Source organism: Adiantum capillus-veneris, chromosome 25 (genome assembly GCF_014529385.1).
Source record: "Adiantum capillus-veneris isolate H3 chromosome 25, ASM1452938v2, whole genome shotgun sequence".
Taxonomy (NCBI): domain Eukaryota; kingdom Viridiplantae; phylum Streptophyta; class Polypodiopsida; order Polypodiales; family Pteridaceae; genus Adiantum; species Adiantum capillus-veneris.
This window is the reverse complement of record NC_140955.1, coordinates 14,516,426-14,543,494: the sequence shown is the minus strand read 5'-3', so window position 1 is coordinate 14,543,494 and position 27,069 is coordinate 14,516,426. Positions and strand designations below refer to the sequence as shown.

General features: G+C 46.9%; 1 protein-coding gene across 2 annotated transcripts in view; it reads right to left on the bottom strand.

Moving 5' to 3' along the window:
* Positions 1 to 1,149: 1,149 nt before the first annotated feature.
* LOC147424443 (serine/threonine protein phosphatase 2A 55 kDa regulatory subunit B beta isoform-like) overlaps positions 1,150 to 27,069 on the bottom strand; it is a 107,569-nt gene continuing 81,649 nt past the window's right edge. For both annotated transcript variants that reach the window (XM_086500439.1, XM_086500440.1), the window contains exons 10-14: positions 4,624 to 4,692; positions 2,551 to 2,642; positions 2,174 to 2,251; positions 2,026 to 2,093; positions 1,150 to 1,854 (exon numbers count right to left, since the gene is read on the bottom strand). In XM_086500439.1, the coding sequence (XP_086356565.1) occupies positions 1,718 to 1,854; positions 2,026 to 2,093; positions 2,174 to 2,251; positions 2,551 to 2,642; positions 4,624 to 4,692 (444 nt within the window). In that variant the 3' untranslated portion in view covers positions 1,150 to 1,717. The remainder of the gene's footprint in view (positions 1,855 to 2,025; positions 2,094 to 2,173; positions 2,252 to 2,550; positions 2,643 to 4,623; positions 4,693 to 27,069) is intronic.

Below are 27,069 nucleotides of genomic sequence, written 5' to 3'. Positions count from 1 at the left end.
AAACATATAGAAGCATGAAAGAAGACTCTTAATATAAAAGCAAAAACAGATAAAACATCCCGCAAAAGCATGAAAAAGGCTCTTCAAAGTATACCAAAGAGAAGATGAGCAAAAACAAATAAACATCACACAAAAACAGAAGCAAAGACGAACAATGAATATACAACATCAGAGGAAACTGAAAGTGAATACAAACCTTACATTCATATTCATTGCTACATAGATAAGCTTTTTGCAGATATAAAAAATATTTTAGACTTCACAAATGACTTAATAAAAAATAGAATAGATATTGAATCGGGACTAGATTTACTACTATCTTATGAGCTGCTTGGAGAAGGCTTGAAGAAACAAAACCAAAAGCGACAGTCATTGCAGATGAGCTTGCCCACATCTATATGCAGCTTCATGAAAGCTTGAGTGGGGGCACAACCCCATCGGACTATTTTATTTTTTAGCGATTAAGCGGACTGTCCGCATCAACCAAAGATCGTGCACGGTCTGTTGATCCCACTTAAAAATGTGGACACCATTTAAACTCATCACCAAAAATGTGGCTGTCAAATAGTCCTGAAGAAGGGGAGGGGGGCGAGTCCTCTAAAAGGGAATATTGCCAAAAAGTTCTCATACAACGCAATGCAACCCATGAAACACGAGTCATTATCAAGCAATTTAGCTATCTTTTGATTTCCAGTAACTCACTGTTTTGTTCTTTCTTCAGTTCTAGTTAATTATGCTTTGCAATGACTTTTATCCACCATATTTCACAAACGGCCAACAGACAGTTGGCTTTAAACGCACTAACCTGGTGCAAAACGTCCCAAAAAAACCAAACTCGGGCTCTGTTCTGTGCTCGGCCAAGCATATGCACATTAATTCATGAAACTGGCACTATTAGCTCTGCCTACCAAATGAATTTGGTGACTGCAATAAGAGTCAGGACACATGATGGCTGCGCACATTGTACAAGCTCGTTGCGTAAGTACCAAGCAAAAGCCCATTGCAAACCTGATGCACAAAGTTTCGCTGAGAGGTTCTAATCCCATGACAATTGCAAAAAAATGATGTAGATCAATCATATATTTACCACAATCATAGTGGTGTGTTTGGTAGAATATAAAGCATAGGTCTCGTCCACTTCGCATGACAGGATGAACATCACTTTTCATTAACTTTAGATATGGCACACTCAAAAACGTTACAATGATAGCTTATGCTTGTTAAGGCTGGAGGTCAGCCTGTGAGTTTCCAAGTTCCAACTCTTAAGTCAAACAGTTTCGATACCTGAGATTGGAATAAATGAAACTGCTTCAGGAGCACAAATTTGCCCAACACAAATGCAGATCCAGAAAAGTTGTTAATGGTGTTATCTGAATCGGTCTCTGTAACAGTTATATACCTTGAAGTTCTTAACAAACGATGAATCACAGCTGAAACACCTTGACAAATTTTCATCTCATATATCACTGGAACACAATTACAACAATAGGCCGCAGCTCTCCTCTTTGATGCCTCATTGAGGCACTGTAAGCGAGGCTGGCAATGCTATACTCCAATTTATCGGTGACTGAGGAGCTTTTCTTTGTGAGTGCCACCTCATCACCAATATTTCCGAGAGAGAAACTCACAGGCCGATTTTTATGAGACTTGAATAACAGGACTCGCAGGCTGGCTGCATTGCCCCCATGAATCACCTTTCAATTGAATACAGAGGATCCTATGCGTGGTACATGTACAAGCTGTTCAATGCCGCACAAGCAATCAAATTCGATTGAGGGTGCCAAGCCATATGCAGAAGCTTTGACTTGAAATCCTGGTCACCAACTTGGGTGTCGGTTGCAGAACTCTCATTAGCTGGTATAACACATGAAAATTGAGATACAAGTTCTTTAGCTCGGGAAGATCTAAACTCGCAAGCATTAAGTGACAGATTAACAAACCTAAACTAGGTTCTGAGACAAAAAAATAACCACCAACATCGATAGAGATGATACAATACACAAGAAAGACAGATCTTGCACCAACCTTTCTTTCCACGGCGTCCAAAACTAGGAAGACTCCTGGAAGTCTTTGCGACAGTTTGTGAGAAACGCCTTCGCAAACAGCCCCCGAAGGTATAATTAAAATATGCTAGACAACTCAGTCAAACTCATAATTCAGATCAATCACTCACTTTGTCGGATGTTTATTCGCTTCCAGTGTGGTAGCTTCATCACTACCTGGTGTGACCCCAAACACCCGAAACAAGTTACTGCATCCACCAGTAACATAGTCAGTGCTTAAGCCTTGAGTTCAATGTCACTTCGTATTCATATTTCAAAAACGGCCTGAATGCAGGGAAATGTATAGCAGTGCATATGCCTCGCAAATTCAGCACACAGACTGCTCTTGAACATGACAAGGTTTTACTTTGACACTGGTAAACAAGTTACAAAGCTTATTTCATACTGGAGTGATGCCTCCTTTTTCTCTCACTATAATATCTTCTAATACAGTGCAGGACATTGACAAAAACGCAAACAAAAAACATATTCAGGCACGATCGATTACCTGTAAGATCCAGTGGCAACTCTCAGGCCATCCCCACTTGTGCAGCAGTCAAATTTGTCAAAAATCGAGTCGTTTTCATATAAATCACAGAGCTGCAGGCAAGGAATAAAAGAAAACAGATTCAGCAGCATTGATACTAGTCTGCGAATGGACCCCTCCTTATTTAAAATAGTTAGAATAGCTGTTCCCAAACAACCCGTGGAGTGCCATCCAGTAAAGTATAGGTGGACAATGGTGTTCTCGCTCTTAGTTACAGGTATTTCTGTCGTACCATACCCATCATGTCCAGATTATCACCTCACACACAAGTTATCTGCTCATAGCTTGACTCATGTTGGATACCTTACACAAAGTTTGCCATTAACTGATATTGCTTATCACTACCTGGCAGTAGCCGTTTTGTTTGTAATTGATGGCCATACGTACAGGACTAATTTTGGTATTGGAGGGACATAGCACAAGGAACTTCAGTTGTTTGATCTAAAAAGTGAAAATACACAACCGGTGCCTGATTTGTTGATCAGGGCAAATCCGTCCACCGTGGTTAGACATCACCAATGAACAAGGGTGATGGTCTCCTCACAAACATACAAGGCGGTCTAAATGCAAGGCATGGGCGTACATCAAGTCGATGCACTTGATGGCATACCATGTAATGAAGCCCTAATTATTGTACAGATTTTTGTAACTCCTTGAGTAATTTGCAACGCAGTCCTTGTAATTCTTAGTCTTTGAATGTGCACACCACAATTTGTTTTTAATTGCCAGAGCATCTTACCTCACATTTGAGATGTATACTTACGAGCAGAAATTTTGCATAGTTGGCAATTGTAAAGGAAAAGTGTTTGTATTGATGGATAAATAGAGGAAAGCAACATATAGCTCCTAAAGGTCACCCAATTGTAGCTCTTGCCCAATGACTTTTACTAAAAGAGTAATGGCTTTGTGTGTGCCTTCATCTTCTTTATCATCATCCACAAATCTAACACTTCCAAAAGACTGGTAGCATCCTACCTCACTTTCATTACATTCCTTCTCTCGTTCATGTATCCCTTGTGCCTTTGGTTTTTTTCTTATTCGTTTCCATCAGCTGCCTCTTTGCCTTGTTTTCATTGTTTGTTGGGAAATTAGATGACCCTGGGAAGGGTAGTAAAATTTTGGCATTGCACCCCTGTCCAATGTGAATGACAGATATGAGTGATCAGCAACTGCTTCAATTGGTCTAGGTGATATGTCAAAGCCACCAATTCGCGTAAGCACCTCAAAACCGGCAAAAATATAGTCCATTGTGCTCCCCCGTCTTCAAGTTGCCAAGGATAATAGCCCCCAAAACCCTAGACATTTTTCTAGAGAATTAGGAATGGCCAATCCATGTGCTGCTCCCATCTCCAATATACCATAGTCTCTCACAATGCCCAAATCATGTGGGGAGAGAGAGAGAGAGAGAGAGAGAGAGAGAAATGAAATGAAATGTTATATTAACGTCTTCAAAAGGCCAAAGTGACCTATGAGACCAGAAAGTTACAATGTGGTGGATCTGATACAAAGTCAGAGTAACAAGATGACAAAATAAAATATTATGGAATCCTAGACTGCTGGGTGTGGACTAAACAACTAAAACAGCTAGCTGGGATAGGTAGATCATAGGAGATCCAGCATCGGTCGCTTGCGGATCTCATCAATCTCCTCCATGGTCAGTAATCTGACCAAGTGTTGTGCATGTCGAGCCAAAGTGACCTGGATCCTCTCAGAGAGAGAGAGAGAGAGAGAGAGAGAGAGAGAGAGAGAGAGAGAGAGAGAGATTCTACAAATCTCCATCAAAGTAAAACTGATATGGGAGCTACCACAAACACCCATTTTCATCATCATGATTGACTTCTTGTAGGCTGTAAGTTCATGGACTCGCTCAATCCATGTTGACTATGCTTATCAGGTTCACCTTCTAAGAATTTATTGACTTACTCTTCATTCAATGTTGAGCAAACATAATGCAACATTCATCAGGCTGACCCAAGCTTGTATGGTAGAAATAAATAGGGTAAGGACTTTAACCAAAGCAGTACTAGCTTGCACCTTGGGCCGAAGATACTCATGTACTTTGAAAGTGGAAATTGGTGCGGACTCCATGTTCATGTCCCAAAGCTGAAACAACCAACTTGACATTTATTAGAAAATTAATTAAGCCATTTATCTCAATCCTGTGTATTTGTCACAAAAAACATAAGAAACTGTTGCAAATAAGTGACCCTCACGTAAAAACTAATCGTCTATCATCTTCATTGGTACTTTCTTCTTTCAAGGGTGTATCAGGAGGACTTGGAAGTCACCATCTTTTTCTACAGCCAACAGTTCTGCTCCACATCTTCCATGGCATCTGCCATCGTGCAGTCTGAACCTAGCCTTAGTGGGCACCACGGGTAATCAGTGTCTACCCGAGTTCAATGCATGCTTTATCACTCTTTGGTTTAGATGTATAAGCATGATGTAACCATCCTAAGGAGTGGGCGGGTGTAGTATGTGGTGGTACAAAGAAGGGGGATACATGAAAGGAAATGAAATGTTATATTAAACGTCTTCAAAAGGCCAAAATGAACTATGAGACCAAACCGGTACAATCTTGATGAGTTATATATATATATATATATATATATATATATGTGTGTGTGTGTGTGTGTGTGTGTGTGTGTGTGTGTGTATATGTATACACGTATACGTATACGTACATACATACATACATACATACATACATATATATATATATATATATATATATATATATATATATATATATATATATACACACACACACACACACACACACACACACACACACACACACGTGTATATAGCTATATATATATATATACGTATATATACACGTGTATATATACGACGTATATATATATATATATATATATATATATATATATATATATATATATAGAGAGAGAGAGAGAGAGAGAGAGAGTGTATATGTATATGTATACCATATATAGAGAGATGTAATGTTAGATTAAAGTCTTCAAAAGGCCAAAGTGACCTATGAGACCAGAGCGTTACAATGTGGTGAATCTGATACAAAGTCAGAGTAACAAAATGACAAAATAAAAATACTATGGAATCAAAAAATTTCAGGAAAGGCTCCCTGCTGCTGCACGCAAACCCCCCCCCCCCCCCCCCCCCCCCCCCCCCCCCGCCATCGCTGCCCTCGCGTTGCTCTCCCCCTGCGCCCCTTTCCCTGTCTGCTGTTGTGCGCAGCTGACCTCACTGCTGCCCATCCCGCTACCCACTGCGCAGCCCCCCGCCCGCTGCCCATTGCGCAGTCCCCGCCCGCTGCCCTCTGCTCTTCCCCCGGCTGCAGCCCACTGCTCTTCCCCCGCCCGCTGCCCACTTCACTTCCCCGCCCGCTACCCGCCCATCCCCTTGCCGCTTCCCTGTCCGTCCATCAACATAGCCTCTCCTACTTGTCAGGCCACGCCAGCACATTCGGCGTGCTTGGTCCAACGGGAGTTTCCCCCTCGTCGTCCTTCTCCGCCTCTTCTACATAGCAGCAGACACAGATGGAGGCTCAAGCTCCGCCACAGAGGAACTCCAGTGAAGTGCCCTCGCCCGACCCCGCTGAGCCCACCATTTGACTTGCTCTTTCACCGACAGAGCAAGCGAGCCTAGCCGCAGAGGTAGAGCGCCTCTAGGCGACTTCTATCATTTGCAAGATTCTTGGCACCAGACCTAGCAGAGGAGAGCTGCGTGATCTTCTCCAGGCCCGCCTTCTTGCAGAGGTGGGCAAGATCTTGGACGTTCGGTTCCTCGGACGAGGCTACTATCAGATCAAGTTTGAGACCTCCGGGTCTTGAGATGGCGTCCAAGGTCATCGCCATGAGCCCCTTGACCATCCGAGCAGTTCGAGCCCACTTTCGACAGTGGAGACATGGTTTTGACCCAGCTTCAGATGTTCTTGTAGAGGAGGCAAACCTGCCCATCTTCGTCTGCTTTCCTAGTTTGAGGAGGGAGTACCTACCACTTTTGTCCAGGAAAGGCTCTGCGATTGGGAATGTCTTGGAGACACCTCGCATGGCAACCTCAGTAGCTGCCAAGGCGGCCGGCATTCCCTCGGTACATGTTCTGGTTAGGAACACCCACACTCTCCCGAAAGTCATCTTACTTTTTCGGGTGAGTGGTGGTTGGTTCCGACAAAGCGTGGAGTATTCGGGCCTCCCGAATCAATGCTTCATTTGTCGACAAATGGGCCATCTTGCAAAGGCCTGTCCACGGAGGAGGCCCCGACCTGCACCACAAGCCCAGCCCCAGCCCTCAAAGGCTGGCCAGCAGCAGCAGGCAGAGCCACAAAGTACACAGGCGCAGCCACCCTGCAAGCCTAGGGGTCAAGCAGAGGAGGGCTGGCAGCAGGTTCGTGGTCGGCATAGGCAGGGGCCACCGCGCCAGCCTGGCACTCAGATGGTCCTCAGGCTCCTCCCAGTAGCAGTGGGTTCCCACGGGGAACCGATTTGACCCTCTTCAGCAGGACGAGGTCCCTTCTCCACCTCAACATATATCCTCCACCTCAACCGCACCCTCAACATATATCCTCCCTGCCCCTTGCTCCCGCTCCCCCCCCCTCCCCCTCCTCCCTCTGCCCCTCCACCTCGCCCTCCATCCTCCGTCGATTCCCCTTACCCTCCCCTCCCCCCCTTCTCCCCCTGCTCCCTCACCTCCTCCCGCTCCAGTCTCACAACCACCCCAAGGGGCAGGGTCTTCTTCAACTGCTAGGAGATCTCTTGGCAGCGCCTTTGCCACGAGCCGTTTGGCGAGAGAGGGACAGCCTTTCTTGCGACCTCCTCTTCTAGTGTAGATGTCTCCCTTTGTAGCAGTTCCTCGTGGTCTGACGAGCTTCGACATTCGTCGTCGTTGGGATTTCTTAGTCTACGACTTTACACGTTTTCTCGGCGACCCTTCTCCAGACCTTGAGGCAGCCTGCTTCAGAGTTCATGCATTGTTCCTTGTAGCTAGGGGGATAGAGGCCTTGGACTCAACGGTTGGCTTCTCCTTCCCCCTCTGCGGGGCACGGACCAAGCTGAGTGGACTATAGACTCAGTGTTGGAGTGGCTGCAGACACAGGCCCTAGAGTTCTCTCATCACATGGGAGACCTAGGAGTTACAGACATGCTTCAGACTCTTTGGCCATTGGCCAAGTTTGTTGTGACACCTCCAGACACAACAGGATGTAGACACATTGTGGTTCACTTTTTTGCTGACACGCAAAGCCCGCCATGCTATGTACACATACATGAGGACTCCTGGACAGAGGAGACTGCTTTACGCACGGCTCAGTCTTCTTGGGCTTGGGTTGGACTTTCTTTGCAGTCACGCCTATCTCGAGGACGCTCGGACGCGGATTACTCCCCATCTAAGCATGCCTCGAAGATAGAACGGTTAGCTGTTGCGGCAGCATCAATTCTCTCTCGCTCCCCATGAGGATCGTCTCATGGAATGTACAGGGACTAGGTGGGCCCCAGTTTCAGCGTCAGAGGGGCCGACTACATCAGGAGCTTCAGCGATGCCTCGTGGGAGGAGAGATTGACCTTCTTATGCTACAGGAGCATCATCTGTGTGAGAGCCGCATTAGACGTTGTGGTCAGCTTTTGCGTGGATGGTATGAGAGTTTTTGGTCAGCTGCATTTGGACCTGGAGGCATCCAGGGCGGGGTATGTATGACTATTGCGGATTCTTTGCGGCAGGCCATTGTGGGCAAAGGGATTATTGTGCCAGGCAAGGCTCAGTGGATCACTATGCAGGTTCAGGGTTGTCTCGTGGGCTTCCTGAACATTTATGCGCCCAATGTGGCGAGTGCACGTGGAGAGTTTTAGTCTCAGATTGTTGAGTCTTTGCCGCAGGCAGAGAAATGATGCAAAGGGGGTGACTTCGACATGTTGGAGGAACCCTCTGACAAGATTGGTGGTTGTAACAGACTTGGACACTCCAAGTCAAGAATCAACCGCGACAGCACCAAATAACCACTTCAAAACAATTTACAGATCACAATAAATTTGCACTGGCTCGGCGGAGTTCCGTGCCTAGAGATATCGGCCCCAAAGACTGGCGCCCCTTTCGGTATTTCTTTTTGTATTAATCAATCATCAAAGTACAAGAGAGCGGTTAGGGTTTCACTCTCAGACTCTGCGTCCAGATGCTCTAAGAAGTGAGGCCCTCACCACTAATTTAAAGGTTACAAGGGATGCGTAAAAGCAGAGCCCCAAAAGCTTTTAAAATCAAAAGCATCAGTTCTCTCTCTCTCTCTTAGAGAGTCTTTTCTCTTTTTTTTATAAAAAAAAACAAAAGCAAAATTCGCGTCGCTCATCATTTTCCCAAAAAAAAAAATTTTTTTTTTTTTAATAAATAATTTGCCTCTGCCATTTCTGGAATTTAGGGTTTTTGGCAAAAATTAGGGTTTGCAGGAATTTTAGGGTTTTTGGCAGAAATTAGGGTTTCTGCTGTCCGCCACGTCATCACTTTGTGACATACCCCCCTCTTGAAAGCATTGTAATCGACCGCGATTACGCCTGCAAAACTGACAAAAGCCATAAACCATCTTAGCAGACACTGACTTTTAGTACCTACGTACTAGGAACGCACATCTAGCACATGTACAAAATCGACAATCACATCACACGACATCACAGGACATCACCAGACATCACAGGACATCACATGACATTCAACATTCATTCGGATCTTAGACCATGATTTATCGGCAATGTAGCTAGCAATCACATCTAGGTCCAATCGGGACCTCATCGATGTCCGATTGACTAACCCCTATTGCAACCATGTCTATTCGAGATCAATCAGACCAAAATGCTGCAGTCATTTCGGTTATCAGTTCCTGCACTCACAAGAAGTCAAGAACAAATCAGTATCATAATCAGGAATTCCATTTCATAAAGTCATCCAGCAAAATACTGTCAGCTCTCAGTATCCCTGAAGCTCAAAGAGACATCAGTGACTTTAGTATCAAAATCGAGGCATCTGTTGACAAGGGAGCGGAGTAACTCCCCTCTTGTGCATCCCACTGCACCAGATCTTCGGCCAAGCTGAGTTCTGGGTTCCGTTTGGAGTAGACTATGCTAAACCAAAACATCGAGGTAAAGTTTCACAATCCGAGGAGTATCTGCTAGGTCCTCCTTCTCCATCCACTTCGCATCAAATGCAGGAAAGTTCTTGAACTTAACCAAGAACCGCCTTCGGACTTTACCTTTCTTCGTATCATTATGTGCCAAAATCTGTTCAGGAACAAGGATCTCCTCGTTTTCTTCCACTTCGGGTTGCTCATCAGGCTCCCCATCATCAAGCACATCACCTTTAACAGGGTACAAGAGACTCACATGCAATGCATTACGAATCCTCCAAGTATCTGGCAGTTCCAATCGGAAGGAGACATCATTTATCTTGTCAGTAATCTGGAAAGGTCCGTACTATCACATACTAAGCTTTGGAAAAAGCCTCTCCTTTCCCTTTTTCTTTCTTAGGCATGCCTTCTCAAAAGTAAGAGCACCCAATCATCCTCCTTCAATTTCCAGTCGCGACGATGGCGATCCGCTACCTTTTTCCATCGTTCTTGAGACTCCTGCAAAGTCTCGCGAACCTTGGCAAAAGCCGTATCCAAATCTCGCGAATATTCATCCGCTTCAAATTTTCAATCTTTCGTGCTCAGGAAGGATGGAACCTTCACAGCACTTTCAACAATCTCACATGGCGTCTTCCCCGTCGAAGAGTGTATCGTGTTATTGTAGGCAAATTCCACCAAAGGTAAGTTCTTTTCCCATTGAGTCTTCTGATGCGAGATACAAGACTTCAATAAATCTAAAATCACTGAATTGGCAATCTCAAATTGCCCGTCAGTCTGCAAGTGGAACGATGACGAGAACTGCAACCGCGTGCCAATGTTCTCCCAAATTGCCTTCCAAAACAAACTCATAAATCTCGGGACTCTGTCGGAGACAATCGTCTCAGGCGTGCCATGTAATCGGAAAATCATCGTGATCATTCTGTATTCTCGGGAGATCAAAAAAAAATGAAATCCATTTCAATATTTTCCCAGGGGCGGGTGGGTATGGGTAAAGGCTGTAACAATCCCTGTGCCTTATGCCTATCAAACTTGACCTTCTGGCATACCAAGCAACTGCGCACAAACTCTTCCACATCCTTCTTCAGTCTCCGCCAAAAGAAATCTCTCTCTGCCCCTTTCATGGCGGTAGCAATGCCGCAGTGACCCGTAAAAGGTGGACAGTGGCAATCAGTCATAACCTTTTCCCTCAAAGGCTGTGTAACGCACAACATAGTCTTTTTCATCAAGTAGCCTTCTCGAAGGGAGTATCCAGCTACTGTCTTCCCATCCCATATCCGTGTGAAAATATCTTCAAAATCTGTATCTCTAGCACACTCATCGGCCATATCCTCGAAGCTCCTATGATGTATCGCGGAAACCAGAACCAACGGTTTTCGAGACAAAGCATCTGCCACCACATTCTTCTGTCCCTGCACATGGACAATCTCGAAGTGGAACTGTGACAAGATGTTCACCCACCGCATCTGCTTTTCCGAAAGCTGCTTCTGTGACAAGAAGTAGCGCAAACTCAGATGGTCTGTAAAGACAATAAAATCCGCTCCGAGTAGGTAATGCTGCCACTGAGTAAGAGCGTGGATAACCGCCAAAAGCTCTTTCCCATAGATCTGTGCTGTCATCTCCGGCCTAGAGAACAAACGGCTCTCGTAAGCTATGACATGGCCTTCTTCCATCAAGACCGCACCCAGACTACGACCACAAGCATCACAAAATACTTCAAATGACTTCTGCAAGTCCGGCAAAGTCAAAATAGGTCCCGTAGTCAATTTCTCTTTCAACGTCTGAAAGGCAGTCACCTCTGGGGGTCCCCACGAAAAAGGTACTCCTTTCTGTGTCAAGATATGCAAAGGGGAAGCAACCTCTACAAACTTTCGTATGAACCGAATGTAGTACGAACACAGTCCCAAGAAGCTTTTAACTTCATGGACATTCTTCAAGTCGTGCCAATTACGGATAGTCTCTATCTTGGCCGGATCCATTTACACTCCTGCGGCTGACACAATGTGTCCCAAAAAGTGTATCTCTGGTAGGAAAAATTCACTTTTCTTTGCATTAATCACTAACTTGTAGCCATGTAATTGGCACAGTCTTGCTTAATAGAAGCGTGGACCACCAAGTGCGAGCATTCCCCTTAAAATAAGAGGCAGCTCTCCGAATCTTGGAGTGCTCTGAATAGCGGCCTCCCGCGAAAGCAATGTCAAACTACTGAATAAAAGACAAAGCCTTCGAAGCATCTGAGTATCCCGAAAAAGTATCAAACTTAAGTGCTTGGCCACCTTCCTTAAACTCTCGGACTTTCTTGCTTTTATCTTCGAGAAAGTCATACTGGTTGGCTTTGTAAAAATTCCTCTTGTTTGCATAAAAGTTTCCGTTGTCAGAGTCTGAACTGTCCGTAGACGAGTCCTCTGTAGAAGTGTCACTCATTGGGCGAGACCTAGATTTCCTTGCCTTTTTCTTGCCCTTTCCGAAGCGTTGTTTCTTGCTTCACTTTTTGCTTTTCCTGTCTTCTTCGCTCGAGTCTGAAGAGCTAGTAGAAATGTCAGAAGAAGAAGAAGAACTAGGTAGGCCTTCAAACTTGACGCGCTTCTTCAGTTTCTTTGCTTTGTCGAATGTCGACTGACGACCCAAATATCCCGGGAAGTCAGTACCTTTGTTCTGCTTTTTGCCGTGCTTTTTGCCTTTCTTTTGCACGTCGAAAAGTTGAGCAATATGTGCATCAACCACGTTCTCTAGTTCCTTCTCCGTATATTTCTTGGAGGCAAAAGGTTTCTTGAGAGCGGGTTTCGGGAGTGGTGTTGTGGTCTCTGCCACTCCCTCTGTACCTCTTCCAAAGAGGTCTGGTTCATATATTTTGCCATCTTCGGGTCCTTGGCAAAATTGAGCATCATCTTTGTTGCATCGCCAATCAATTGACGACGCTCCATCTCTCTTTGCTCCGCCTGAGTAGGCCGAGGTGGGCCATACTCTCTGTCTGAATCTTCGTTGTGATCCCAGCCCGCATCTCCAGATGCAGAGGGAGTCGACTGATCATTGCCTGAAGCCATAGGTGCCGCGGAAAAAAAAATCAGGGATCGGATTTCCCGTAGAAGAGAAATCGGCCGGGCTCTGATACCACTGTAACAAACTTGGACACTCCAAGTCAAGAATCAACCGCGACAGCACCAAATAACCACTTCAAAACAATTCACAGATCACAATAGGTTTGCACTGGCCCGGCGGAGTTCCGTGCCTAGAGATATTGGCCCCAAAGACTGGCGTCCCTTTCGGTATTTCTTTTTGTATTAATCAATCTTCAAAGTACAAGAGAGCGGTTAGGGTTTCACTCTCAGACTCTGCGTCCAGATGCTCTAAGAAGTGAGGCCCTCACCACTAATTTAAAAGTTACAAGGGATGCCCAAAAGCAGAGCCCCAAAAGCTTTTCAAATCAAAAGCATCAGTTCTCTCTCTCTCTCTTAGAGAGTCTTTTCTCTTTTTTTTATTTAAAAAAAAAAGCAAAAGCAAAATTCGCGTCGCTCATCATTTTCCAAATTTTTTTGAATTTTTTTTTTTAATAAATAATCTGCCTCCGCGATTTCCGGAATTTAGGGTTTTTGGCAAAAATTAGGGTTTGCAGGAATTTTAGGGTTTTTGGCAGAAATTAGGGTTTTTGCTGTCCGCCACGTCATCACTTTGTGACAGTGGTAGCCATACTACTATGCATGAAGTTGAGCTGGCAGCTTGGGAGAGGTTTTGTATGACTCTACGGGTTACAGATGTGTGGCAGCATTCCAGTTTTGTGCCCCCAGACAGCCTGGCCTTCTCTCGCTCGGACTGCAGAGTGGGAGACGTGAATCTATCTCGGATAGATCGCTTCTACACTAGTGACCACTTCTGTGACTTGGGTGGGATAGTTCAGACCATGCTCCAGAGATCCTTACAGTGACTGATAGACAGAGGAGGGAGAGCACGATGCTTCGCATCCCAGAGAGGGTCTTGTTGGACTCGGCGCTTAGAGAGCGAGTGGAGCCTCTCTAGACAGAGAGCTTAGACATGCAAGATTCTTGTTCTCACAGAGTGGCCTCAGGCCTTGCTCAGCTTAGTCGACTCTTTCTTCAGGAGTCTTCGGCTAGCCTGGCTGAAGCCAGAGAGGAGGAGCAGCGGCTCGGACGGGGCGTTGCTTCCTTCCAGAGGGTGTAGGAGCAGCATCCAGATAGTCCTTGGTTGGCGAAGAAGTTCTACAGCAAGCTCGCCAGGAGCTAGTCAGCACAGAGGAGAGGCGACATGAGTTTGCTTTCCATCGACAGGCACCTCAGTGGACCCAGATGGGTGGCAGAGTGACAGGCGCTTTCTTTGAGGCAGAGGGACGTCGACATTCGCATGCCAAGGTAATTCAGTTGAGAAGGCCCGACAGGTCAGTTGCTTCAGAGCCAGAGTACATGCGTGCAGTTGCCACTGATCTCTACCGTGATCTACTATCTGCAGAGCCTCAGTCAAAGCATCAGGATGCATGCAGAGAGCAAGTGTGTGCACAGATGCCTTGTCTTGTGACTGAGGGCACACAATCAAGTACTTTTGTCAGGAGGTAGAGGTGATCACTTCATGCTCACACGTTCGATCAGACAGGGCTGCCCTCTTGCCCCCTTCCTCTTTCTGTTTTGTGCTGAGGCGATGAGCAGGTTTTTGGTTTCACAGCATGTTGGTTTACGTGGCTTAGCACTGCCTATTCAAGGAGATGAGCTACTAGCCGCTAAGTTTGCTGACAACTCAGCCTTGTACTTGGATGGCCAGGAGGCCAACCTTCACAGGTGTGAGCAAGCTCTTGAGACTTTCTGTTGTGCATCTGGAGCATTGATCAACTGGAGAAAGACAATGGCTTTCTCGGTTGCTAGTGCTCCTATGCCCGATTGGATGCCAGGTGAGGGTTTCAGGTGGATTCCCCCAAGGACTACAGTTCGGTACTTGGGCTGTCAGGTTGGTTTGGACTTGTCTCCCGAGCAGCAGATTGCTCCCGTCCTCCTATCTATCAGGAGAAAGTTGTTACATTGGAGCTCCACACGACTTTCTCTGGCAGACAGAGTTATAGTGGCGAACCAAGTGTTGTTGGCTACTATGTGGTACATCACCTCTTGCTGGATCTTCTCGAGTTCTTGTATCAGCCAGGTAGAGAGGCTCATCAAGAACTTCCTTTGGTCAGGGCGTGACACTCAGATAGCCCGGGCCAGAGTGGCATGGCAAGTCATCACTCTTCCTTGCTCTCAGGGAGGGCTAGACCCAGCACAGCAGAGCAGAGCCCTTCTTGGGAAGTTCATCGTCAGAGGACTTCTTCCTGGTGAGGAGCCTTGGAAGGAGTTCTTGCTTCAGCGGCTTACTGCTAGGGTGCCTTAGGCTGGAGGCCCCTGGCGACCATCGACTAGATGGATTTTCACAGAGATGCATAGAGTTGGCTTGAGCAGGAGACTAGAGGATCACTTCACTGTGAGTTTGTTCCGATCTTGGGAGCAACTGCGGCAAGGCCTAGAGCAACGTCAGCCTACTTGCACGGAGGAGCGCTTGAGACAACCCCTTGTTTGGAACCCCATGGTTAGCACTTAGAGAGGCCACTTGGTTGGTAGTCGGCCTCATGTTTCCTGAGGTCCTATGCCAGAGGGTCCAACACGCTCTTTAGGTGACTGGTTACAGTTTTCAAGCTTGTCAGAGGAGCTTCAAGGCTGTCAGCTACAAGGCATGAGAGGGGTGCAAAGCATTATCACGACATCTCAGAGGTAATACCAGCAGAGTGGCTCACACCTCTCGAATCAGCAGCGCCCAGAAAGATGGGAGCCTTCATGCGATTGGAGGTTCTCATCTCAGTTCGGGCTTGCTCAAAGACTGTACCCTCCCTGTTTTTCAAGCTACAGGGTGAAGGACGCTTACATCGAGTTGCAGTAGAGGCTCCGCAGGTGCCAGAGTGCCGATTTCAGAGGATCCAAGTGGTTGGCATCTATGGGAGGATTTGTGTCATAGATCCCCACCCAGCAACTCTCGAGTCTGGCCACTGGAGACTGTGGGCTTGGGAGAGCTGTTCACTGGCACTCGTACAGTGGGATCGTGGAGAGTGGCTTTCGAGGGACCCTTTCTCCTCTGCAGACCACCTAGGATTCTGTTTCTTTCAGTACACTGTCCGACTGGGATGTCACATACTGGCAGCACAAAGAGAGGCTCGTCCTACTGCAACACCTCGTTGGCAGGAGGAGGGTCTCACAGCTGAGTTCTTGGCATCTTTCTGGGAGAGGTTGTGGGACTCGATACAGCCGAAATGAGTCACTTTGTTCCAGTGGCTGGTTGCACACAGAGCTACAGCAGTTGGGAGCCGGCTGGTACATAGTGGTCTCTCGGCAGCATGTGCAGCTTGTGAACATCTTGTGGAGAGTCAGCGCCACTGTCTTTGGGACTGTCCTTTGGCACAACAGGTGTGGCTTCAGGTTCTTCGGTTGATGCGAGCTCTCTCCACAACTCGGCAGTACACTTAGGAGGCAGCTGCTTGGTCCACTCTCACGGGCCCGGCACTTCAGTTTGAGCTATCTTCCACCAGTAGGATGATAGTGATGCAGGGGGGTCGACCTACACTCAAGCCTGCCACAGAGCTTACTCCACAGGAGTGACACTTTGGTTCATCTGGCGGGCCCGCTGCTTCCGCATCTTCGAGGCTCGCCTTGTATCACCGGCACAAACTATTCGCGATCTTTGGCTAGAGCTGATCCATACTCTCAAAGGACAGCTCGAGAGACTCCACGGCAGCTCCGACCGCATGAAGGAGCGCAGAGAGGCTTTCCTTCGACTTTGGTGTCCTGGGCCTTTTTTCACCATGGTCCAGAGTGTACTCAGATGGCATTACCGTCCACATGTGTGGCTTTTCCCTCCTCCCATTTCTTGATTTAGCCTCATTGTACATATGCTGTTTTTTTTCATTGGAAGAGTCTCCCCATCATGATTGTTGTAGCCCTCTCTTGTAGAGGTGGTTGTAGCCCTATGGGCAGTTTCATTAACTAATAGAAGGATCTTTTTCTCGGAAAAAAAAAAAATACTATGGAATCCTAAACTGGTAGGTGTGAACTAAGAAGCTAGATGGGATAGCTAAATTACAAGTCACAAGAGATCCAACATCGATCACTAGCGGATCTCATCAATCTCCTCCATGGTCAACAGTTTGATCGGGCGTCATGCACGTTGGACCAAAGTGATCCGAATCCTCTGATGTAGCCTCCGTCGATGCTGTGTAGTCCTCCGCAGTCGTGGGCGTCTGGATCTCCCTAGCTCAATCGCTCGGTCGATCATTGTGCCTCTGGTGTCAGGCGACAAGCTCTGCTGTGGTAGTAGCTCCTCCGAGTGTCCAATGTCTACTCTAAAGAAGTCTGTGATGTGTCTCTGAAACTGGCTAGCCTCTCCTCTCATCTGGCTCTCTCTGTGTCTACGTAGCTCGAGCAAAAACAAACCCAGGCATCTCTGATCCTCGTACCTCATGACTTTGAAGAGTGGTCCAAAGCCCTCTTTGAACAAGCAATGTAAGCGGCCTCGTATCTCGTAGTAGACGGGCAATGGCATGTTGGGTTAAAGGCCTAAATAACCCCGTTTTGTACATTTTTATACAATGTGAACCTGGACACATTTTTTTAAAGTCACTTATAATAAAAGTGGGAAAACCCAAAACTCACTTATTGAGTTTTCTACCAAAACGTGAGCTCTCTCTCTCTCTCCCTGCTTGGATCGCTAGCGCTTCCTCTCTACTGCACTCTGCCTCTTGCTTCTTGCCCCAATCCTGCACTATATCGCGACGCGCACCTACCAGTACCCTCTGCTTCGCGCTTTCAACTGGTATCAGAGCCCTAGGGTTTTAGAAGGACCTGCGCAGGTGGCTGGACAGCATGCAAAAGGTGTTTTCTTGCAACAATCTCCAGTTCTATCGCAAACCTCCTTGCTTCCAAGGTCACCGGGATACCTAGAGTGCCAAAGCAGCCCAAAACAAGCTGTTTTTAGGTCAAAAACAGGTTAATACAGCAAAGTACAGGTTCTCTCATGATGTATTAAGTTGTGGGAACACTTGTACTTGGTCCCTACTACCCTAAATCAACCAATTTGCTGAAAAACAGGTTCTAAAACAGGTTTTTACAGCAAATTACAGATTTACGCAAGTTTATGCAAATGTACATTTGATGTATTTGGATTGGGGAAAGTATTAAATGCTGTAATTCCCGAGCATTAAGCAAGTTTTGGATGCAAAATGCCCTTTTCGAGTCAATTTTCTGCACTTCTATGCTAAAAATTGGGGCTTTGGTCCATACATGCTCCCAAAGGCTGTGTTTTTGCATTATGTACACTCTTTGAGATTAGAAACAACAACGTTTGTTGTTTTTGGGCAAAAATTTGCTTGCTGAATTTTCTACACAAAAAATTCAGAAATTGCTATTCTTGCCTAAACTTGCATAGTTTTGGCTCAAATTATTTTGGTGACACTTTGGAGCTGTTGTGCACATTGTGGTGAGGTTATATTCTGTTTTTGGTGCATTTTGCCCAAAAATTTCAGCATTTAAGCCCTCTTGTTTGTGCAACTATGGCATCGACTTCCTCTGACGTTAAGAATCTCTTCGAGATCAAGTGGTTTGAGGGAACAGGTTTTGATCTTTGGAAGGATAGGATTCCAGGAATCCTATTTCTTAAAGATTGTGACAGGGCACTTGAAGCAGAGAAGCCAGAAGATATGTCAAATGCAGCATGGCTTACATTGAACAAGAAGGCCATTACCTACATTAAAATGGCCGTCTCTGACGAGATCTTGGTAGATCTCAAGGGTCTTGTCAATGCGTTTGAGTTGTGGGAGAAATTGAAGGCAACGTATGAGAATACGACCCCAGTTAATCAGGTGCATTTGATGCGGAAACTTGTTGGCATGCAGTTAGATGAGTCCAAGAGCGCTGCAGAGCATTTGTCATTGTTTATAGGTACTCTGTCACGAGGACGTGGCAATTGCTAACCTTAGTTGTTGGTTTCTTTCCAATGATTTTTGTTTTATTTTTGAGACCCTCTTTTTGAAGTTGCAAATGGTCGGACATTGTATGGCCAATGTGAACGGTAGTTTCACCCGCAGACGGGAAGTTGGTCGGCACTGGAATTCGTACAGTAAGAGGATGTCTAGGCTCAGAGCAAGATCATACAGGTTCCCCCCGTCGCACTTAGCAAGTTGGTGGATACTAGGAAGTGAACTCAATAAAGGCATAAAGTCAAGGTGGGATCACCAACAGAAAGTATCCGACAGTTTGGCCACATTGCACTTTTGGATGCGGTCCCAATGAGGATAGATGGTCAGAAGACCAGCGGGAGCTCGACGGAAGCATCTCCTAAAAATTAGGGAACTGCTATTTTGGGCCGTGAAATGTGTTCGCGTCATTACCTTCGGTATGACCAAGGGAACATTTTAGTACTCTGCTGCAAAGTCAACTGATGCACGAGTTGAGAGATTTTTAAGCAGGAAACCCAATGCGGGGAAATTGCATGTATGAGTGCCAAGTGGCACTTTGTGGTCAATTTACCAAGTTTGGGAGAACAGAACCCGTAACTAACTTTCTGGAGCAGTTTTGGAGGCTGTTAACTTGGATTTTTAGCCATTTCTCTCCATTTTTGAGCTTCCCATGACTTTGCCTAGGTCCAAGGAGCTCATTTTCAGCATTGGAAGGCATCAGATGCGTGTTTACAGGGCTGTTTTGCTGCGTTTTCAGCGATACGCAGGTTTTGGCAGCCATGGAAATCTTCTCCTTTTTGCATCTATTTGTTCACAGATGCATTACAGGTCAAGGGCAGAAGAGAGGGCGCTCGATTTATGCTGGGAGGATGCTTCATTGAGAGCCTGTCACAGGTTAAGAGCTATGGAGTGCTTTCTTTCCCTCTATGTACAGTATGGTGACGGGAGTGATGCCCCGCACGCTACATACTGCTCTCTTTCTCCCCTACGTGCAGTTATGTGATGCCCCACAAGAGGGCTACTCATTTGACTGATGTACAGTTGTGTGGGTTCATGCTTTTGTGCTGAGGCAAGAGCCTCCTTGAGCAGGAACAGGGGTAGCTAACTGCTGCTCCAAAGCAGGCACTGGTGAGGGTCATAACCTCACCGTACAGGTGCAAAATCAGCGTTGTGTATGCGCTGTAATTTGACTGTTTTTCAGCCATACGGACGCCAGGATCATTGGGAATCGTGCCCCACTGGCAGAGGACAGTTAGGGGACGTTTGGGGCTGAAAACAGGGGAAAAACCAGTAAATACAGCGTGCTGAATTTACTGTTTTTGGACAGGAATCAAAGGGTATACGACAGTGCAAGCGAGTTCCAGCAGGGGAATTGGTTTCGCGCAAGTTTTGGGGCTGTTATGCTGCCGAAATTTGGCCAAATCAAATGGTATCTAGGTGGATACACGTGAAGGATTCCCAGGACCTTACCTTGTAATTTACCCTCCTAAAGAATAAAGAAATACCGAAAGGGGCGCCAATTTTGGGGCCTACAGGTTGTCGGCGTCTGCTCGGAGCATTCTAGCTTCCGAGCCGTGTGTGTGATGAAGTGTTAATTCTCGTTACAGGTCTCCTTTGCAAAGTGCTCTGTGTGTGTGTTTAAGTAAAGATTTTCGGGTGAAAGCCAACGCCTACCGCCCTACGGGCCGGTTTCATGGTTCCGTTGCCGGGACATCAGTCACTTTTTCCTCAAAGAGTAAGTCTGGATTGTTCAGGGTAAAGACACACAGTGCAGGAATACGGGATTACACTATGGCCGACAAAGGGAATGGAATAATGGAAGAGGGTTCCTCTTCCCAGGACAGACAAAAAATTCCGCATGTTCGCCCTGCCAAAAAGTGGTCAAATTAGGGCTGATTTTCTGCTGCGTTTTAGGGTTTGCAAGTATGAACCAAGATGAGATAGGGAGAGGTCTCACGGTGGTAGATTGGCCACTAGATCTCCTGCGGGAGTGATGTGGGTCTGCCAGGTGACATGCTGCTTGCCGATTCTCTGAGGCGATTGCTTGGATTCTATGACGCATTGGTAAATCATCTTGAAATTTGAGCTTGCTTGGTCGTGGGTAGTACGCCACAGTGTTGGTGGAATTATGCTCGTTTGTAGAGGCAAGAGCCTGTTGCATACGTAAAAGTTAAGGGACAGGTTGCAAGATGCTATGGTGAAGTTCAAGAACTATCCACCTATGGATGCAAAGTGGATGGAAGAGCATGAATTGTCAGAGTCACCAAATGTATTGCAGCTTTACCTTGAGGCCTTTGGGTTACAGCCTACGTATGCCCCAACCCAATGTTTGCAAAGGAGGGGTAATGATAGAGCTAGCACATCAAATGTACTCATGGATTCAGTGCAACAGCAGTGTACAGTTTGACAAAAGTATGAAGGTCTCATTAAGTCATTTGTACATATGTTTTGACAGTCTTTCTTGCGGATACATGCGATGATAAAAGAGTGCTAACAACACAAGATCATCTATGGCATGTATTTATGGTATGCAATCGAGGACGTTTGCGATTTCAAGAGGGGGGTATGTCACGAGGACGTGGCAATTGCTAACCTTAGTTGTTGGTTTCTTTCCAATGATTTTTGTTTTATTTTTGAGACCCTCTTTTTGAAGTTGCAAATGGTCGGACATTGTATGGCCAATGTGAACGGTAGTTTCACCCGCAGACGGGAAGTTGGTCGGCACTGGAATTCGTACAGTAAGAGGATGTCTAGGCTCAGAGCAAGATCATACACGTTCCCCCCGTCGCACTTAGCAAGTTGGTGGATACTAGGAAGTGAACTCAATAAAGGCATAAAGTCAAGGTGGGATCACCAACAGAAAGTATCCGACAGTTTGGCCACATTGCACTTTTGGATGCGGTCCCAATGAGGATAGATGGTCAGAAGACCAGCGGGAGCTCGACGGAAGCATCTCCTAAAAATTAGGGAACTGCTATTTTGGGCCGTGAAATGTGTTCGCGTCATTACCTTCGGTATGACCAAGGGAACATTTTAGTACTTTGCTGCAAAGTCAACTGATGCACGAGTTGAGAGATTTTTAAGCAGGAAACCCAATGCGGGGAAATTGCATGTATGAGTGCCAAGTGGCACTTTGTGGTCAATTTACCAAGTTTGGGAGAACAGAACCCGTAACTGACTTTCTGGAGCAGTTTTGGAGGCTGTTAACTTGGATTTTTAGCCATTTCTCTCCATTTTTGAGCTTCCCATGACTTTGCCTAGGTCCAAGGAGCTCATTTTCAGCATTGGAAGGCATCAGATGCGTGTTTACAGGGCTGTTTTGCTGCGTTTTCAGCGATACGCAGGTTTTGGCAGCCATGGAAATCTTCTCCTTTTTGCATCTATTTGTTCACAGATGCATTACAGGTCAAGGGCAGAAGAGAGGGCACTCGATTTATGCTGGGAGGATGCTTCATTGAGAGCCTGTCACAGGTTAAGAGCTATGGAGTGCTTTCTTTCCCTCTATGTACAGTATGGTGACGGGAGTGATGCCCCGCACGCTACATATTGCTCTCTTTCTCCCCTACGTGCAGTTATGTGATGCCCCACAAGAGGGCTACTCATTTGACTGATGTACAGTTGTGTGGGTTCATGCTTTTGTGCTGAGGCAAGAGCCTCCTTGAGCAGGAACAGGGGTAGCTAACTGCTGCTCCAAAGCAGGCACTGGTGAGGGTCATAACCTCACCGTACAGGTGCAAAATCAGCGTTGTGTATGCGCTGTAATTTGACTGTTTTTCAGCCATACGGACGCTAGGATCATTGGGAATCGTGCCCCACTGGCAGAGGACAGTTAGCGGACGTTTGGGGCTGAAAACAGGGCAAAAACCAGTAAATACAGCGTGCTGAATTTACTGTTTTTGGACAGGAATCAGAGGGTATACGACAGTGCAAGCGAGTTCCAGCAGGGGAATTGGTTTCGCGCAAGTTTTGGGGCTGTTATGCTACCGAAATTTGGCCAAATCAAATGGTATCTAGGTGGATACACGTGAAGGATTCCCAGGACCTTACCTTGTAATTTACCCTCCTAAAGAATAAAGAAATACCGAAAGGGGCGCCAATTTTGGGGCCTACAGGTTGTCGGCGTCTGCTCGGAGCATTCTAGCTTCCGAGCCGTGTGTGTGATGAAGTGTTAATTCTCGTTACAGGTCTCCTTTGCAAAGTGCTCTGTGTGTGTGTTTAAGTAAAGATTTTCGGGTGAAAGCCAACGCCTACCGCCCTACGGGCCGGTTTCATACTCTATCTCAGTTCTTCTTGCTGATGACTCTACCTGATTCTTGGGAAACATTGGTGGTCTCACTGTCAAATAATCCCAACTTGACTTTTGATGGAGTTAGGGGCTCAATATTGAATGAAGAAATCAGGAGGAAAGCAAGTGGAGAAGGAGGTGGCTCAGCCAACATGGTTAGAGGCAAGACAGAGAAGAAGAATGCCTATGCACAGAGAAGTAAGAGTAAGAGTAGAGAAAGGGGAAATGCCAGCAAAGGCAAGGGTGATATGACATGCTATCAATGTGGCAGGAAAGGTCACAAGAAACCTGATTGCAGGTACTATACGGCAGAATTGGAAAGGAAGAAGAACGGTGGAGACAAAAAGAAAGAGAAGGAGATCAAGACAGATGCACAGGACAGTCCAAAGGACAAAGAAAAGGCCAATGTGGTCTCTAGTGTTGTTATTGAGGAGCTGTCAGATGTCAACATCTTATGTGCCACTTTGTCAACTGATGATGCTCATAAGAGTGATGCCTCTCCCCCAGACAGCCTTGCCTTCTCTCATTCGGACCGCAGAGTGGGAGGAGTGAATCTATCGCGCATAGATCACTTCTACACTAGTGACCATTTCAGTGACTTGGGAGGGACACTGGGCATTTTGGCAAGGACTTCCTTCTCGGACCATGCACCAGTGATCCTCACAGTGGCAGACAGGCAGAGGAGTGGGAGCACGATGCTTTGCATCCCAGAGAGGGTCTTGTTGGACTCGGCACTCAGAGAGCGGGTAGAGGCTCTCTGGACAGAGAGCTTGGAAAGGAAAGATTCTCCTGTTGACAGAGTGGCCTCAGGCCTAGCTCAGATTAGCCGTTTTTTTTCTCCAGGAGTCTCTGACTCGCCGGGCTGCAGCGAGAGAGGAGGAGCAGCGTCTCAGACAGGGCATTGCTTCGTTACAGAGGATGCAGGAGCAGCATCTAGATAGTCCTATGTTGGAGGAGCACCTACAGTAGGCTCGACAGGAGCTTGTTGGCACAGAGGAGAGGCGACATGAGTTTGCTTTCCACCGACAGACATCTCAGTGGACCCAAGTGGGCGACAGAGTGACTGGTGCTTTCTTTGAGGTAGTGAGACCTCGGCATTCGCATGCCAAGGTCAGTCAGTTCAGGAGGCCCGACGGGTCAGTTGCTTCTAAGCCCGAGGATATGCGTGCAGTTGCTACTGACTTTTACCCAGAATAACAGGGAACGGGCGGAACGGACCCCTCCCGTTCTCGGAACACGTTCCCGGCCAGGTTGGGTCCCCGAAACGGAAACGGGAACGGAACGGCGTTCCGTTCCCGGGTGTAACCGAAACGGCTAGGCGGAACGGGCAGGGAACGGCCGAACCGAAACGGGAACGCGTGAGCGGAACAGAACGGGAACAGCCGATTTCAAATTTTGAAAAAAAAGACCGTCTTTTTAAAAAAACAGGGGGCGTTTAGGGACCGTTTTTGAACGTTTGGGGGAGGGGTAGAGCTCTCTAAGTCCTATATAATGCCTCAAGGGTAAGGTTGAGAGCTCATAGCCTCATCCTTCCCTCAAGGCTCAAGCTCTCAAGCTCTCTACGTCGGCTCTAGCCTCTTCCAAGTTCCTCAAGGCTCAACCTTCAAGGCCTCAAGTTCTCTGTCCTTCTCCCTTGGGCCTCAAGGCTCAAGTGAAAGCTCACTCTCCCTCTCTCCATCTCTCCCTTTTCCTCTCTCTCTCACGGCTCGCCATCTCTCCATAATACATATCTCCCTCATCTCCCTCTCCCTATCACTCTATCTCTCCCTCTCCCTCTCCCTATCTCTCTCGAGTCCCTCTCCCTTTCTCTCTCAAGCTCCCTCCCTCTCTCGAGTCTCACATGGCGCAAGCTTCCGCATCAAGTGAACGTGTGCCCTTGGGTGCGAAGAAGAAGAAGGAGGAAGTATCATGGTGGGACGAAGTGCATTCCTGAGTGTTGGGAAAGTCCGGTGGTGCCCGTGCATGGAAGTGCAAACTATGCGGCTTCGAGAGGCAATCCCGCACAACCAAAGTCCGCGCTCACCTCCTTAAGCTAGAGGGACAACAAGTGGCAATATGCAAGGAGGTCAACGAGCATTTGTTGAACGTCTTTCAAGCCAAGGATGCCGCCATCAAAGCCAACAAGGAAGAGAAGAATGCGGCCAAGCCGAAGCGCCCCGCAATCGACCCCAACGATTTGCTCTTTCCCTCTTCTACACCTTCTTCATCCATCGGTGGTAATAGTAATGCGGCGACGGCGGAGACGGGGGCGACATCATTTCGATCGGCATTCTCAACCCCTAATACTACGCAGGTCTCCACTCCCAAGCCGCACCAACGCACTCTACATGCCACTTGGGATCCGAAAAGGAAGGAGGATGTGGATGCAAGTGTTGCACGCTTCTTCTATCATGACCACATTCCCTTCATAAAGGCTCGGTAAGACATTCCTCCATTTTTGGATTTAGATATATTGACCAATTTATTAATTTAATTTTGAATCCTAATACCTATGTGTTACCTCTTATGTGTAGGTCGGAGTACTTCAAGACTATGTGCACAAGGATAGGAGAGTATGGGGCACGATATGTGCCACCCTCTTCCGAGGCCCTCCGCACTACTCTACTCGATAGAGAGAAGGCCGTTGTGGAGATGGCAACCCTTAACATGAAGAGGCAATGGACCAAGTATGGAGTGACCCTCATTGCGGATGGATGGAGCGACACTAGGAGGAGATCCATTCATGGCATTGTTGCCTATTCCAAAGGGGAAATGTATTTTGCCCACTCCCATGATGCTACAGAAACAGGAAAATCAGCCGATGTCCTTGCAGGAGAGTGGGCCTCCGCCATAGAGACCATTGGGTCCGAACTTGTGATAGGGCTAGTCACTGATGGGGAGGCATCGAACAGGGCAGCCGGGGCTATTTTAGAAGGCACATACCCCCACATCACGGTGTCCTTTTGTATGGCACATTGCCTTAACAACCTCCTGAAGGATTTCGGCAAACTACCTTGGATAGAGCCTCTCTTTGCATCTACAGCCAAAGTGGTTTCTTTTGTCAACAACCACAACGTCCTTCGAGCAGAGTTCTTGAAGCGGTCGGGGGGGAAAGTTCTTCTCAAGTATTGTGAGACCCGCTTTGCCTACAACTTTCTTATCGTAAGCCGATTTGTGGAGTGTCAGAGTGCAGTGCGGCAGCTCTTCATCAGTACAGAGTTTGCTGAGACTTCCCCTGCACGTACAGCAACAGGGATCATTTGTACAGAGAAGGTAGAGGATCCAGAGTTCTGGGAGTCTCTCAAGACTCTTGACAAAATGGTAAAACCAGTGATTCACTTGCTTAGAGTGATAGATGGTATGCAACCTTGTGTTGGCAAGGTTTATGAAGCAATGGATCGCATGGTGGAGGCGCTTGGAGATCTTGAGAAGGACCCAGATAGGCTTGAAGAAATCAAAGACCTATGCAGCAGCAGGTGGAACTCCTATAGTTCACCTCTTCATGGTGCAGCTTTTGTGTTGGATCCAGAGTTCCAAGGTGCAGGACAGGAGCATGATTCAGAGGTAAATACACATTGGAACACTATTTTGAAGAGGCTTCACCCTGATAGAGACATGCAGCGCAAAATCAAGGATCAGCTTGCATTTTACAGGGATATGCGAGGATCATTTGGGACTGCCGATGCCCAAATTGATCGCGCCAAGATTTCCTCGGTCTTGTGGTGGCAAGAAAATGGTTCAGATGGTCCCGATCTTCAACGACTTGATATCCGCATTCTCAGCCAAGCGGTTAGCTCCTCTTGCTTGGAGCAATTGTGGAGTGTTTACAGCCACATTGCATCTAGAAAGAGGAACCGACTTGAAGTGGAGAAAGCAATGACCTTGTTTTTGTCAGTTCAAACTTACGAATGCTTTGCAAGTCAGCATCTAAAGTGACAGACCCTTTTCTACAGTGGGAGATGGAGGCAGAGACAGAGGTGCTTGGAGAGGCGGCAGCATCTACACATGAGGATGAGCCTATGCAGGAGGATTGGGATGATATTAATGACATCCAGGACACCACTACAGATTGGGAGGCAGGAGGCTCTTCTCAAGCATGACTCATGAGTCATGACTGATTGCTCCTTATATCTTTTTGTAGCGCCTTGGCTGGCCTTGTAAGCC